Below are 17,136 nucleotides of genomic sequence, written 5' to 3' on the forward strand. Positions count from 1 at the left end.
AAATCCTGTGTTTGACGCATTCTGCCCACATTTGACCCATTCATGTGAGACTGCTGTCTAACATACAAGGAGACAGAAAGCAAAATATTGTTAATAAAAGGTCAACCTGACATGCAGAGAGACACACACTCAACCTTTCTCTTATTTACATAATTATCCTCGGGTGCAAGATGACTTAACACACTGTGTTTGTGGTTGCTGAACCAGACAGAGACCACGTCACTTGGTGAGATGTATGTTTATATATATGTGTGTGTGTGTGTGTGTGTGTGTGTGTGTGTATATGTGCGTACAGTTACTGCTAAGTGAGTCAAGACCACCAGTAAACATGGCTGCTATAACCACTGTGACAGAGGGAGACGTCATCTTATGACCACAGGCACAGAAATACAGATTAACCAAACCAACCCCTAGTCCTAAAGTCTCTTCAACTTTTCAAATTTTGTCTTCCATCCAAATAAAACTCCTTAATAGAAACTTGTACTCATCCATACTTGGCATTGAACGCACAAGGCCACACAGACCTGCAAGGTGTTTTGAGATTTTACCTGTAACACAAAGAAGCTGTTGAAAACTCCCCAGCCCACACAAGCCCCTGTCCTGTCCCAATCCCACTCTCCTCCACCACTCCCTGCACAACTCTAGTCAAGAACTTTGAATTCTGAATCATGTTTGCACCACATGCGCTACTTTGCACCAGAATAAATTGCACTAGGAACTATTATTGATAACTTTGTGTGTTTTTGGCATTCTATTTTAATGTGTAAATATGTGCTGACTATCTATCTTTTTAATATCTATTTATTCTTAGCACAATAACAATGACAATAAAGATACTTGACTTGACTGATACCAGAGCTACATGAAATATTTTTTGTCATTATTACATCATTGCAAAATTCTTACACCTTGTTATAAAATTACCATAAACAAATAATACCATGCCCACGGACATTCAGCTAACTTTCTAGTTTGCCAAGATATGCTGTTGTTGTGATGTTTGCTATAGTAGCAGGAGAGTTGTGAGTATCTCTGTCTGGAGCTGGTTTGCTGGCTTTGGGAAACCGTCTTGTCCTCTCTGCAAGTTAGCTTCGCAGCAGAAACTGTAGGGACAGTTTGCCAACCCACAACCTAGCCAAGGTTAGTTACATTACTTGCTGTGTCGTTGTTTGCTCTATATCATGGTATTTGTCATGGTATTGGATTTCCCCAGAATTGCATAACCCACCTTTAAGTTCACACCTCTCAGCAGGGATGCAACTCATGATTATTTTCATTATCGATTAATCATGATTATATTTTATGAATCCAAAAACTGTTTATTCTATATAATGTCAAAAAATAGTGAAAATAATGCTCCAAAAACGCAAGGCAACATCTTTTGTTTGTTTTGTCATTGCACTTTTCCTATAGAGCAGGTCTAGACCGTACTCTTTAAAGAGTCTTTATATATATTTACAGAGACCCAACAAATCCCACCATGAGCAAACACTTGGCAACAGTGGCAAGGAAAAACTTCCTTTAAGAGGCAGAAACCTCGGACTGAACCAGACTCAGGGTGATAATAAAAATAGGAATGATTGCGATAAGAATAATAATGATAATAATAGTAATAAGACTACTAATAACAATTGTAGTAGCAGTTGTCGAGCAGAAACATGGGGGCAGCAGTTGGCCCACAATCACAGATCCAGACTCTGCAGCTCTGGAGGTAGAAATACAAAATCCAAACATATTCAATTTACAATGACATAAAACAGAGTAAAGCAAAAAATCTTTACATTTGAGAAGCTGGAAGCAAATTATGTTTAGTGTTTTGACTAGATAAATGACTTAAACAACAGAGACAACATCTTGTTTAAACCCTGTTGGTTTCACACTGTGTAATTGTTACTGCTTGCTTCTTGATTCCCCCTCCATCCCCTTTTTGAGCAGTATACAGTACCTCTGACTAATTAAGTTTATATTTTATTTTTTCAACAGTTTTTTGGAGATTTTGGATCATTTTAATGGTTTAAATGCAGACTGAAAATCCTGTCAGCTGTTTTTAACTTGAATTGGTAAGATAGTTAGTCAGTCAGTGTGGCAAAACTGCTGCTCCTCCCTCTGAAATGCTTTGTCATCATCAGCACAATCATGATGCCATCATCCAACATCAAAACAACTATTAGAATACTGGTGTGTGTGCATTTGTGTATCTCTCTGTTGTCATGTGTGTGTGTGCCTACAGGGAGTATATATGAGCCTCTAGTGTGTGTGTGTGTGTGTGTGTGTGTGTCGGATAAGCCCACTTAACGACTCCTAAACCCTCTCCTGAGTGTGCTGTATTTAGCCTGAACCAAGCTCATCTCTTTCCACACACACATACACACTTTTCAGGGCTTTTCCTCTTTAAGGTAGCCTTTGTACTTATGGTATAATGAGGGTTAAGGGGTTAGAGTTGGGGTAACAGTGCAGAGGTTAAAGGTTAGAGATTAGGGGTTAAGGGCTTTCACGGTACAGAAGATGCTGAATTGACTTGTTCACTCTTAACATTCAAAACAGATGCATATTGACTACTTTGGTGAAATAGCTGCTAAAGGAGCTACATTGGACTTTGATGTATGAAGATGAGGACTTACTTCCCTTTTAAGCCCTGTAGAGATGCTGCATGTAGGAGCTAAAAAAATTTACTGTCACTAGAACAGCCAGGGATTTTTACTGAAGTGAAGACAAGATTAAGGCCGTGACATACTTTTTAAACATAGTGCTGATTGGATAGTACGGTTAAAAGCTTCTTTCTGACTGTAAGACAGGGAGGCCTGCCTCTTACAATTTTTGTAAATTTCCAAAACTGACAAACCATCAGTCACACCTGCTTTCTGCAGAGACTTGCCTTTGAGCATATGTGTGAAAATGGCCAGAGCTCCAAGTTCTCCACAAACTCTCTCCACAAATTTGTTTCCCTCATTCTTCTCATACTCTCACCCCTGTTCACGTCCAGTACTACAGCTGCTTACTATTGCCTCAGTTGTCCAGCTGTTGGCAGCAGTGAAGAGGTGGTTAGTTTTCAGAGAGGAGATACGAGGAGTGCAACCAAAATCAGGATCAAGTTCTGAACGAAGGCCACAACAAATTCGATCAGAGCTGACAACGCTTAAACAAAAATTCTGTCTGTGAAATGATTGTTCGACATAATCTTGGGAGAAATACAAGTGTATGTTTTGCCCATGCTAGTATGCCTTTAAGACTAAATGAGTATTGATGAGGTGCGCACTCTTGGCTTAACTGTAATATGTACTTGTTGTTAAAAGGAATAATGCTGGGGCGACTGCTTAACCAGCTTCATATAGAGATAGATGAGAGAAAGAGGAAGAAAGCAATTTAAAGTAATGGTTAAATCTCTGATGAAGAGATTAGTAACAAGTCCGTGGGGAAGGGAAAGAAGAATAGATGAGAGGAAAAACAGAGGAACGGGTGTCATGGTATCACTACAGAGACAGAAACACCTTCCTCCTCCGCCCACCTTTTCTCTCTTTCTTTCTTCTTTTCTCTTGTCTGCAAGGCACTTTCTGACTATGCAAAACTGATGCCGCCCAGGTGCTACTGATTGCACCATAAATGCCCAAGTCGCCATGGATACAGTCTTATAGTAGCAGTGTAACTCACTCAAATGCAGGAGGTTTTAAACTCTCTCAGACATTAAAACTTTTCTAAGCAGCTGATACAGCTAAGAGGCAGTCACACTCTCCTTCCACTGATTCTGTTGGATGACACAGTTGAAATGTTAAACAGACACTAAGTCTCCCTCTGCGTTTTCACCAGTTTCAATTCTATATTCTGGATCCACTGGTACTTTATCCAAAGACAAACACAAAACATGTATTTCTTGTGATCTTGCTGTAAATGGGCTGCAAATTTGCAAAATCCAATGTTTTTAAACATTTTGAAACTTGCATCGCTTACATCCATGTTTACCTGCTAGCAGTCTTCTAAGACTGCCTTTGTTGGGGCATTGCTGCTTTTTGTGGCGCCAGATGTTGATAAGTGGAATAATGTAAAAACATTGGCTGGAATGTGTGTGCATGTGCAGACAAACAAAAATGAGGGGATTCACTCATAAAAACATTGCTACATAGCGCTCATAGTGGTCAAAAGCGCCACAGGGTACCTTTAAGTTGCATTAGTGCTGCAGAATTGACACCCTGGGGTGCAGCGGTGAAGCAAATTCCACCCTCAGATACTCTTTCAGTGTCAGTTTGTGATTTTCAGTGAATTCCTGAGTGTGATATAAGTGATAGAATTTACTTGATAGAGTTTATTACTTTGGCTTCTGTTACAAATTCCCTGCATTTACCAGAAAGTCTTTCTAAAGTTGCCAAATGAATGTACCTGGCTAGTTGGGTTTTATATTTAGGGTGAAAGACCAATAATGACAAGTGCATGTGTGAGAGTCTCACAGCTGCATTGCAAGCTGGACATTTCAGGTTGCTGTAAGAAGAGAACAATGTCTCTGCCTCTTTGAAAAATATATAGATATGTCCTTAAATGACTGCTGAACAGTGTAACAAAAATACAACATGAAAATATATGTTAGGTTTGCTTATCACTGAGTTTGGTTATTGAAATATTCCAATATAGCTTAAATATTGTCTTTTCCTGGTTGATGCATTACAGATAAGGGAGGTCATTAGTCTGCTCTAGCTGAGTGATATGACACCAAATGGTTTTGAATCTTAATCATATCCACATTAATTATGTGGATTTTTTGCCCTAATTATTTCTCAAACTCTCTAAAATATCATTACATTGCTAATTTCCAGTATCCAGTATCCAAGGTATCCAGTCAAAAATATTATGGTTTTTGATTTTGGCAATATTGCTCTGCTCTGCCCTGTTCCTAGATGCTCAATCATGGTGGGTTGAACATTTGTCCTCCCAAAGAAGGATGGTTAATTAAACCAACCACCATTGTGCCTTTCTTTTGATGGAGAAAAAACAGATACAAAAGAGCAGGAAGAAGAGCTGAGTACAATTCTCTCTCACACACACACACACACACTTTACAATTCCTCTTCCTCCTCCTGCTGCTACTCATCCAGATTAGCCTCCTTTAGCCTTCTTCTATCATTCTTTCTGTCTTTCATTTGTACCCTCTGACTATACCTCTCAGTCTCTCCACATTGCTGCCAACTCCTGAAAAAATGACTGGAGAGGACTTGAAACTGATGGTGATGATATACTGTAGATGCTCCACTCAAAGAACTGAGGACAGTGTAGAGGCCAGTTAAACATCTCCAGATTTTTCAATGAGGAGATATAAAGCTGCTTTCCCCCCTGCTGGCCTCACATCTTCATCCCCTCTCTTAATCTTTTTCACGCTCTCTTTCTTTTTCTGTCTTCCTCGCCGTAACATTCCCCCTTTTCTGTCACAACTGTTCACCCCCCTCCGCAGCACACACTTTAATGCACACACACATGGATGTACACATACACACAATCATCACAAGTCAATTTCATGGGACATATTTGCTGTCAGAGCCAATCAAGGCAGTTTAGATGGGCCTGTGTGCCGTATGGCTATTAAACGGTGGTCAAAGTGGGGTTTCGTAGGGTCTCAAAGTGTGTGTGTGTGCCTGTCGGCGGCAAAACAGCTGCACATGTTGAAAAAGGGAAAGGGAGGATTGGAAGAACACGGCTGGAAGAAGAGAAAAGAAGTTGGATGTGGGAGACTGAGAGGAAATGGGAGGGAGGGAGGAAGTTGAAAAGAGCAGAGGGAGACAGACAAAAGAAGGTGAAAGATGGAAATAAATATTAGTTAATAGGAGCAGGGCGGAGACTGGCAAAGAGTCGTGGATACTAGTTGTAAAACAGAACGCAATAAATTTTTGTGACTTTTGTGCATTTTATGGTTCATGCACCAAAAAAGACTTACACTATTGCTCACAAGATACCTTGCATGAAAAATATCACTTCAACCCAGTTTATGATGTATGACAAACAAAAACGTGCATGAGAGACCTGTCAGAAACAGAACTGACCGACGGAGTGAGAAACACTTGCACTAAAGGACTTCCACATGGCTCTGATGAGTTCACAGTAATCATTGTTGAAGAATAACAACCTGATATTACTGGACACAACAGCAGGGAAGAGGCAGGGACACAAACACACACACACACATACACGTAAACACACACAGAAACATGTGCACGGTCAACATGCACGCATACAGCTGCACACACCCTTCAGTGTTTGAAAGAGAGTGAGATATAAATCACACTTCTGCCAGATGCAGCAATAAAAAGTGAGTGTGTGTGTGAGAGAGACAAAGGGAGAAAGAGTGTGTGTACATATTATATGTGTGTGTGTGTGTGTGTGTGTGTGTGTGTGTGTGTGTGTGTGTGTTGTGGTCAGTGTTTGCGGTGAGGCGCAGTAGAAAGTCTATTTAACACGAGGCATTAACTCTGCTAATCACACCCAGATGACCAGAAGCAAACGCAGCTACAGTGTGTGTGTTGTGTGTGCGCGTTGTTTGTGTGAGTGTGTGTGGTGAATGTATCATGACTAACTTCCACTCAACAGAATATGAAGTTCCTCCAAAAAAGCCCATATTGAGGTCTGAACATTCCCGACAGAAGCCCCTAATTAGTCTACATGTGTGTGCCCGTGTGTGTGTGTGTGTGTGTTTTCGTGCACGTGTGTCAACGTTAGTGTTCGTGGTGCTCCACATCCTGTAAACAAGAAGCATCACAACAAAGTGGTTGTTATACGGTCCTGAACCTTGCCTCATCCTATTGCGTCGGCATCTGTCCTTCTGTTATTGGTCATTTTAATCTTTTTTTTTATACAGATTGTTAATTAATGAGCTTTTGAGATACTGGATTTTGTTACCTTTGGACAGAGCCAGGCTAGCTGTTTCCCCTTGTTTCCAGCGTTTGTGCTAAAATAAGTTAGCCGGCTGCTGGCAGTAGCTTCATTTTCAGGGTGCAGATATGAGAGTGGTCACCAGTGAGACTAAAAATGGATTTAATTGCTCGAGTATCAGATATAATATGCCGTCACAGTTTTGATATGGTAAAAGACTCTTTCTATCTGTCTCTCTTTCTGTAGCTGAAAGAACAAAGCCATGCTGCTCAATGCTTTGCCATTCCAGCTGTGATTTACTGTGTTGGAATTTCTTGTCCTGGTTTCAGGTGAGAGTCACTCCTACGCTGTCACAATTTTATCAGCATCTATCCCTGGTTCTACTGATCAAATAACATGGAAGTCACAAAGCAGCAGAAAGAGGTAGATGCTTTCTCTCTGAGGTGAATCAAACAAACCTTTGTCTTCTGCTGTCACCCACCCTTCTGCCTGTCTCTCTGCTTACCTGTCTACCTGCATGTCAGTCCACTTTTTAGCCTGTGTATCAGTTTGTCAGGTTGTCTGTCTTCATGTATGTTTGTCACACCTGTCTGTGTGTGTCTACCTGCCTGCTCACCAGTCTTTCCATCTTCCCTGGCTGTCTTCGTGCTTGACTGCGTCTGTCTACCTGCCTTTATCTCCCCGTCTGTCTCTGTGCAACCTGAGCTGACCGTTGTCTCTGGTCTTTTTCAGAGCGTGACTGGTTGGCTGACTGACCTCTGGGCTGATTAGCGTTACCTACCGCAGAGCAGCTGGGACACACACACATGCACGTACACACACATAAACATGAATGCACAGGCAGCTCATTCAGCCTCGCACTGGCCCTCAGCCCTGGCTCGAACCGCTAACCATCCGCTCATCAGCACCACAGACCTGTGAGTGTTTAAGACACACAGTCTAATCTGATCTACTACGAATGTGCAAAAAGATCCAGCTCTGCAGGCGAGGCTGAAGTTTTTTCCTTATTTTTAGGAGTTTACATCAAGGAGGAATTTGGGAATATGACAACATACCAGCATATATACGCTCATGTGCACACACACACACAAAGAGCTATAATTACACTATTACACCATACAAGGGAAAGTAGTGGAAAACCCAGAGAAGAAGCAGAAAGAGAGGTGTAAATAGAAAACTGGTGACTCACATTCTAGTGGCTACACACTAGCCGCACACACACTGAGAGAGAAAGAGCCAAAAACACAGGGTTCACCCACATGAAGCCAAAGGAAGCAATATGTGTGTTTGTGTCTTTGTGTCTGTGTGGTGACAGAGTAGGATGAGTAAAGCTCTATTTGCCTTCACTGATGTTATAGTTACTGGAGATGTTATCAAACAGGGTTTTTTGTTTTAAACGTTATGTTCTTTAAATGAAATGAATGCTCTAACACACAGTCTCTCCCACCCATTAATCACTCTGTTCTGCTACACCGTCCTATAATAGGTTCAGGGAGTGATGCTGTTCCCCAGGATGTGGCTGAGAGGAAACTTGTTTCCTTGTTTGCTCAAAGTTTAGAGGCTCTTTTTAATTTGGTATAACACACAAAGTTTCAGTGCCCCTTTATATCCTAAAATGTTTTTCTGAGTTACATGTAAACACCGTCCTTTCCTGTTTGTCGCTGTGATTTATATAGTGGAAGTGGAATTGTCTAAATGAAAATAAATATTTTAATAACTTCACTTGTTTTAATAAAAATAAGATCTTAGGCACTAAACTTGAGATGGACAATCTGCTGTACAGTACACCAAACAAAGTGAGATGACTAAACTTTTTTTTTCCTTTCTGGATTCTGGGATATTTAACAGGTAAGTTTGTCTGTTTGAAGATATCAGCGTACAGAGTCAGAAAATCTGGGAAGTCTAAACCCACTATGGATGTCAACTAATGCCAAGAGTATGACAGAAAACAAACTCGCACAAGAAATGAAAGACTTATATCAGAAGGTAATGCAACAATTTGTTCACTTTTAACAATGAAACCCAAGTAGAAAATGAATGTCTGGCCTGTTTGCTACCTCCCAATCGGTTGGTCTCATTTCCATGTTTGATGCTCAACATCTGACTACTGCACTCTACTTCATAAAGTTTAAAACAAATGTTCCCTTTCTCACACCTCCATTCCAGAAACCCCACCACACACACACACACACACACACACACACACACCGCACTGCTAGAGTCATCCAGGGGCCACCCTCATTACCGAATGCACAGGTGCCGGGAGTCTATTCTAGATGGACGAGGACCAGACCAAACCTCCGTTTTATACATGAACATATGCAAACCCACACACACACACACACACACACACACACACACAAAACTTTCTTCTACACACCTCAGAGCCACTGGAGCTAAACTCTGTGGTTAATGACTTTCCCACCCACTACACAGCATGCACATGTTGAAGCTGTTAACGATAAGTGGCTTTTCGAACTTGGTAACATCCTAATGTCCCCGTTAATCTCACATTCCTCACTACAAAGGCCACAGAACATGGGCCAGCGATTTCACTAAGATGAGTAATTACTATTATAAACCAGTAACTTAACATTTTTCAGGGTACCTTTGGCCCTCTGATTACTGACACAGGGCAACTTAAATCTGAGTAACATCAAAACATTTGTCGAAAACTTCCAGATGAAAACCATGTTGGAAACAACTCACTGTTTCAGACAGACAAGATCACAAAGTTTCCTCTGATTAATTAAGGCAGTAAGTGCTTCACTGTGCTTCTCCATTGTGCATAACACCTCTTAGCTGATCTAAAATTATCACAACGTGACATTGAGTGGCCATTGTTTCTGTAAAGACCCTAAAAAGAAAAGAATGGCTTTATTAAAAGATTTGGATGATAACTACACAATTGTAGTGACTACATACTGTGTTTCTCCAGCAGGCAACGCAGTTCTTGACAAGACTGACAGAACTAAGTGACACAATGGTGGTAAGAGGTGTAGGTATATCTGGTGTGGCTTTTTCACCAATCAGACCAGAGAACAAGAATTATATTTTGATGTTTCAATGTTTAAATAAAGTTGAATGATGCAATTTAAAGTTGATGTTAATGTCTGTGGTTACATGCATCATTGAGACTCAGCCATTTGTGCATACTTCCAAAAACCAAAAATTCACTGAGAGATCATTATGTCAGTGTATTATGAGAAACTAATTTTTAAACTTCAATCCTTCTATTTTATTTAAATATTGACTGCATCTGATTGATTCCAGATGCTCATCCCTATCCCTTCTTCTGTTAATTTCACACTTTAATATCATCCTGTAAAATATGTTAGGGGAATATGCTGCTATGAATATTAAAGCAAATATATTAGTTAAAATAATAAAATAGCACTAAGAAAATGAGGCTATTGTAAAGCCACTATTAGGTCCCATAGACAAAATCTCTACTCTACTCCCACTATAAGGATCAAGGATCAAGACTGACAGAGTTGCAGTATAGGCTACAGTATCTTGTCAACAACACAGGCAGTGATTACAACTGGCATGTGAAAATACAGAAATTACCAGTAATGCACCTTTTAAAGAAAGAGGATAAAACAAACTAAAATTGGGCATTTTATTTGAGGAATACATTTTACTCATGTACCTTTGAGGGTCACGTAAATGTTTAAAATCCACGTTATATTAACTATCAAACCAATGTAATTAGAGTTTTAAGTGGCGAACAGCATGAAAATTCTCAGTCATGGCTGTCTTGTCTTTTTATTTAATGACTTCTAATTTATTTTGTATACACTGGTGGTCATGTCGACCGCTGACTGGAGGTCATATTTAAACCCAGGGTCGGTAAACACTCTTAAATAAGGGGCAAAGTGGTTGTAGGTACCTGGAGGTGCCTGAAGGAAGCGGTTAGTTGAGTCATGTGCAGAGTGAGGCACCTGGACGTGCATCTCGCGCTGTTGATTTTCTCCTGGACATCCTCATGCTCCGGTGAACTCTTGCGGGCGCGAGTCACCGCCAACACCGCGCACAGGAGCACCAAACCGGCCCGACAAACTGACATTACGCCGGTAGGAAATACGAGGAAATAAATGGACACACAAAGTAAACGGCTAGACTTTTCTTCCTCGAGTCCGGCTCGTCAACGTCCTGCTCTCGCGACCTTTTAAGTTCAGAATGAAAACATCTGAGCGCTGCTCCTGCCTGCGCGCGAGCACGGAGTGGAACAGCTCTACCCTCCTCGCGGACACTCCCACCACCGGTACAAGTGCGGCCACGCGGACTTATAATCGTCTTCATCCTTATTATCCTTATCATCATCCTAATCACCTCTGCGATTTTCATCACTTCTTCCTCCAACCCATTATCATCATTATTATCACTCAAACTATCACTCCAATCACCTGTGCACGTGCAACTATCATGATCATTATCGTCATCATCCTGATAACCACCATCATCACCACTTCACTGTATTTCATTGCATGATCTTCATCATCATCATAATCATCTTAACCTCCTTCACCTTTATCATCATTTTCATATTTGTTTCTATTGTGCCATTGATGTTCATGCAATTGACCACCACCATCATCATCATCAGCTCCAACATGATATCATCCTCTACCTTCATCACTCACTCACTCAAACCATCACTCACTACCTGTGCACATCATCATTATCCTGCATGCCAGCATCATCTTCATTACCATCACCATAACCATCACTGTCACCTTTATCATCAACATCACCATCACAGGTGCTTATGCAACAGGTCCTTTTCACTGAGAAAATCTACATTCAATTCAATTCAATTCAGTTTTATTTACATGGTGCCAATTCATAACAGAAGTTATCTCATTGCACTTTTCTTATAGAGCAGGTCTAGACAATACTCTTTATAATATTATTTACAGAGACCCAACAAATCCCACATTGCAGTCCTAATTATTTCTCAAAATCTCCAAAATAATGTGATACTTTATTTTGTCAATATCACTCAGCTCTAACTGGTCAGCTACAGATCAGCACCCTGGAGCGAGGAGTCATGGACCTTTTTTGGGATGTCACAGTAGGAAAAGCACAGGTGTAAATAATTAAATCAATGATGGCTGGATTCCATTTAGCTGCTTCAGTTTCAGAGTCCTGGTATTGCACATGGATACAACAGAGCCACCGTTATTAGTTTTATTTGTAACACCTGTGCATGAGAAGTCAAAGTGTCTGCTGTGAAAAAGACCTAATATTCAGGTCATCATCGTTATTGTCGCCGACACACTCACCTCTAACGCCATCATCGTCATTGTCATTATAATCATCATCATCTTGCATACCAGCACAATTGTCAGCACTATACTAGAATCTTCATCCTCACCTCCTCAGCTTCACCTACATCATCATCACCACCACCCATCACCTTTATCTTTATCTTCCCCTTTTCATTATCATTCATTATCCCAATCTCACGATCATGATCATTGTCATCTCCATGATCATTAACATTGTGATCATCAACACTGTCACCCTCATCTCCATTGTCATCATCATCATCATCATGGTCATTATTGTCATCATCATCATCATAACCCTGCAACCAGCAAATTGAAATCAACACTGTCCTACAATCATCATCTTCTTTGTTTTCTGTTGCTTCACAATGTGATTATGCATAATCACCATCACCATCATCATCATCCTCACCACCAACATGATGTTAATCTTGATTATCTTCATCTTCATTCTCATCATTATCATGGTCATCGTCATTACCATCATCATTTTCATCCTCACCACCTCACTTTCGCCTTCATCATCATATGTATTATCTCTTGCCTCACTTTTATCATCTTAAACTTCATCTTTTACAGCATCATCCACATGCTGATCATAATTACCATTTTTATTTCCATCATCGTCATCATCATAATCACAAATAAACAGATCAATATAGTAACCGTCAACTCAATGTGTTCTAAAAATAAGGAACATTTTGTTGAAGATCAAACTGCTGCTATAAATAGATTACACATCAATAGATACAGTGCAGTGAAGCAAGAGAAGTCATTTATGGCCTAATGGTTTGCATGGCAGGCTATTGTTTTGGGCCTATTAACACTTTACTATTACTATTCTGAAAAACAAACTTCCCTTTATAGCCTGGGAATTCTCTCCAAGGGTAATTATTAGAGCAGACTAATAAAAGAGCATTTATTAATGGGAAAGAGACCTGAAGAATGTGTTGAGGTAGGTGTCTGTCACAGAGCCAGTCAGTGTGTTAGTCACCACTTTTTGACAGCAACTACAGCGCCAAGTAGGGCTTATTAGATCCAGGGCCAAGGCAAGATGTTTAGGACACATGGTTGAAAGCCCTATTTGTTTATATGAAACTGTAGCCCAGCAGAGGAGTCATCTCTGTTGGCAATGAGATGTAGAAAGAATCACCTACATTTTGATTTAGGGGAAATGGAGACGTATAAATATTTAGTAAGTACTGGCAGGACTGTTCTTGGCCCAGACTTTTCATTCTGTCCTCATATAGAAAGGACTGCATACTGTACGTTCGTATAACAGTCTGGACCAGTGGTTTCCAACCCTTTTGGCTTTTTTACCCCACAACTAAGATATCTAGGGCTGTAACTAATTATCGTTAGTTTCATTATTGTTTTTGATACTTTTGTCTGTAAAATATCAGAAAATTGCAAAACAGTGTCTGTCATAATTTCCAACCAACAGTCCAAAATTCAAAGATATGTAGTTTTTTATCATATATGCCAAAGAAAAGCATCAAATCCTGACATTTGAGAAACCTGCACCAGCAAATGTTTGGCCTTTATGTTGACTACAACAATTAATCCATAATAAAAAAAGTTGCTGATTGATTTTCTCTTTAAAGGTATTAGCTACTAATACGTACTTGTGACCATCATGGGCTATGGCCTCAGTGTGGACACAAGTTGTGGAGCAGTTCAACCAAAGAATATTTGCTCTCAGATTCTTTCATTTGAAGGACTTTTACAGATCTAAAGGGATAACAATATTCAGTATTTCACAAGAAAAAAGCAAACGCTTGTGACCCCCTCAGATTTTTCTTGGGATCTTTATGGTTGTTCCAACCGTCAGATTGGGAAACACTAGTCTAGACAGTATTCAACATGACCTGATCAAAACTGCATCACTACAAGAGAGACAAATATACAAAGTTAGAATGAGAGACAAATAAGTAATGTGCTGTGAAGTAATGTGTGTATCAGTCATGATGTGACAAGGTGTGTGTGTGCATGCACGCCTGACCTCAGAGGACCTTGGCAGTCCTTAAATCAGAAAGCATAAAATTAATTCTCAACACACACACCCAAACGTACCCCTCCCACCCCCACCCCCACCACACACACACATGCACACACAGTAGTTGTAGTAGTAGCTGCCCATTATCTAAATGACCAAAAGAATATTTTCATATTTTCATAAAACACCCTGCTCAGGTTTCTGAATAAACCATTAGTGTAGCAAAGACCCTCCCCAACACATACTCAAACATCATAGCAGTTAACACACACACACACGTAACAGAAGCATTTACGGTCTGTCCAAATCTGCTCGTTGATTAAAACCAAATGTCTTTGAATTGCATGGAAAGAGAGAGACGAAGAGGGCTAGATAGACAGAGAAATAGAGTCATAGAGATAGAAAGAAAGAAAGAAAGAAAGAAAGAAAGAAAGAAAGAAAGAAAGAAAGAAAGAAAGAAAGAAAGAAAGAAAGAAAGAAAGAAAGAAAGAAAGAAAGAAAGAGGGACAAACAGACACAGATGTCTGGCTGAAAAAATGTGCCAGACTCTCAGCTCTTAATCAGTCGGTAGAAATCAGCCAGAAGGTGACTGAACACCAAAAGATCTTTCTTCTATTCTTTTAATCTATTCTGTACTTCAGTCTTTAAATCTGATCTTAATCAAAGCTGCTACAACAAACCTCAAGGACTAACTTAATTTTCACCCTATTTTATACATTAACTTTGGACTCTTATTTCTAAAATCCTGGCTACAGTCCTGTACACAAGCTTTTTTGTCAAGTACGTGTGAGTTTTGTGTGGGAAGTGATAGGGTTGTACTGTCTAGTCTTATTCACCAAGAATGACATAATGACAGATTTCCATTTGTGTAATGGCTTTGTTTCTTTAATGTTCACAGAGAAGATTAAGTTTCATGATCCATGCTAATAAGGGAAGCTCTACTGCTACATGTAGCCCTCTGATGATGAAATCTTATGATTATGTCTGATTTCTGGACCTTCATCACAACATACCACATAAACACATTTTATCACAACTAAAGCCAGCAGAATTAACCGTCTCTATGAACTACAAAACAGAAAGGCTGTTTCCAATTTTCGAATATAATCTTTATGTATTTAACATGTCACTGATCTAATCCAAACTGTGTCATCTACTGAATCCCAATCCATTTAACTGTTTCTGTCACAATTCGTACATGTTGTTATCATTCCTGTCCAAGATTATTGAAGTGGTCAGAGATTATTCCCTGCAGCTGGTACTACTCACAGCTCATCTGTTAGGCCTCTGATTTGTTTCAAAGTCTTCAACAGAACTGTTTCTCAAGCCATGGCCCAGAGACCCAAAGGTGGCTCATTGTGAATGCTTAGCACAGTCAGTGTATGTCAAGTGCAAAAGAAGGCAGGGTGTTTCTGAATGGAGCTACAGTGTCACTATGTGGCATATAACAGGAATTGCAGTTTCAGTATTGGTTTCATAAAGGACCATACTGGGTAAATTAGTGGTTTCAGATAGTTTACTTAAACTTGACATTCTTGCCCTCAACAAAGTGCAGAAGTAACTTATCTTATTTTGATGTTTAGCTTTTGAAAAACTGTGTAAGCATTAGGTAAATGATGGTGGTCGTTTGCAATGTTGTTTTGTTGATTTTCACTACCTCTACAATGATCCATGTGATCTAGTTTATCTAGATCTTCATGCTCGTCTTCTCAGGTTGACCAAAAGTCTTTAACTTGTCTTCATGTTTAGAGTTGCCCTGCAATCTCTATTTTATCTTCTCTCAGACCACAGTACAAGACTTTTACAGAATTCATTATGGTGAGAATTTAAGGTAACATGACTAATGATATACTAATATTAAAGTCAGGAGATTTCCTGGAATGGGATATGTAATTTGGTACTAATTCCACTGAAATGAAGACTGTGTTTAATTAATACCAGTGGTAGAAGAAGCATTCAGATCCTTTACTTGAGCAAAATCACTAACCACACACTGAAAGAATACTCTGTTACAAGTAAAAGTCCTGCACTGAAAATGTTACTTAATTAAAAGTATGTACGTATAATCAGGAAAATGTCCTTAAAGTATTAAAAGTAAAAGTATTCAATGCAATATAATGGGCCCTGTGACTGTTATACTATTATATATTATGTCATTAGATTATTAATGCATTAATGTAAAAGCAGGATGTTACTGTTGCAGTTGGTTGAGGTGGAGCTCATTTTTAACTATTTTGTATAGGACTGCAACTAATGATTATTTTCATTATGGATTATTTGGTTTATGAAAATTCTGAAAATAGTGAGAAATACTATCACAAATTACCCAGAGCCCAAACTGGCACCCTCACAATGCTTGTTTTGTCCAACCAATAGGACCTACTACATTAAATTCAAAATTATAAAAAAAAAAATTAAAATAATTAAAAAGAAAAGCCACAAATCTTCAGCTGGAACCATGAAATGTATTTGCATGAAAGTGTAAGAAGAAAGAGTAGAAAGTAACATGAAAAAAAATACAAGTAAAGTACAAGTACCTCAAATTTGAGTACAGTACTTGAGTAAATGTACTTAGTTATATACCACCACTAATTAATTCAAATAATTATTTCTTTCAGTCAGTGCACAGCAGGTCAGCTGAACATGTAAAAATTATAATGTGTCTACAGGCAAGAGTAGAGCTCAACAATACAATACAGCCTTCAAATATAGTGTAACCTTGATGAAAAAGACTGTGTTGCTTGGGAAAATTAGCAGATGCAGTAGAGAACTGGTTCTTAGTGTGTGTTTGTGTGAAAACGTCAAGATAAACGGCTCAGGAAGATACTCACTCCCGGCTGACCTTGTACTGTCTCCTCCTCCATTACGAAATGACTGCATTTGTCTTTCTCTTTAGAAGACTCATGTTGTGTGTATTTTCTTCTACAGAACAACGAAGACTGTTTATTAAATCACAAGAACGATACCCAAGCGCGCAGATCTAAACTCCACTCCACACCA

At 39.5% G+C, this 17,136-nt stretch overlaps 1 protein-coding gene across 3 annotated transcripts in view; it reads right to left on the reverse strand.

The window, feature by feature from the left end:
* anos1b (anosmin 1b) overlaps window positions 1-17,100 on the reverse strand; it is a 52,134-nt gene extending 35,034 nt beyond the window's left edge. For 2 of the 3 annotated variants that reach the window (XM_044198905.1, XM_044198904.1), the window contains exon 1: window positions 10,739-11,102. In XM_044198905.1, coding sequence (XP_044054840.1) covers window positions 10,739-10,915 — 177 coding nt within the window. In that variant the 5' untranslated portion in view covers window positions 10,916-11,102. Of the gene's footprint in view, window positions 1-10,738; window positions 11,103-16,967 lie in introns of those variants that run through there. The other variant, XM_044198906.1, reaches the window with a different exon arrangement.
* Window positions 17,101-17,136: the final 36 nt, after the last annotated feature.

This window comes from Siniperca chuatsi, linkage group LG6 (genome assembly GCF_020085105.1).
Source record: "Siniperca chuatsi isolate FFG_IHB_CAS linkage group LG6, ASM2008510v1, whole genome shotgun sequence".
NCBI lineage: Eukaryota > Metazoa > Chordata > Actinopteri > Centrarchiformes > Sinipercidae > Siniperca > Siniperca chuatsi.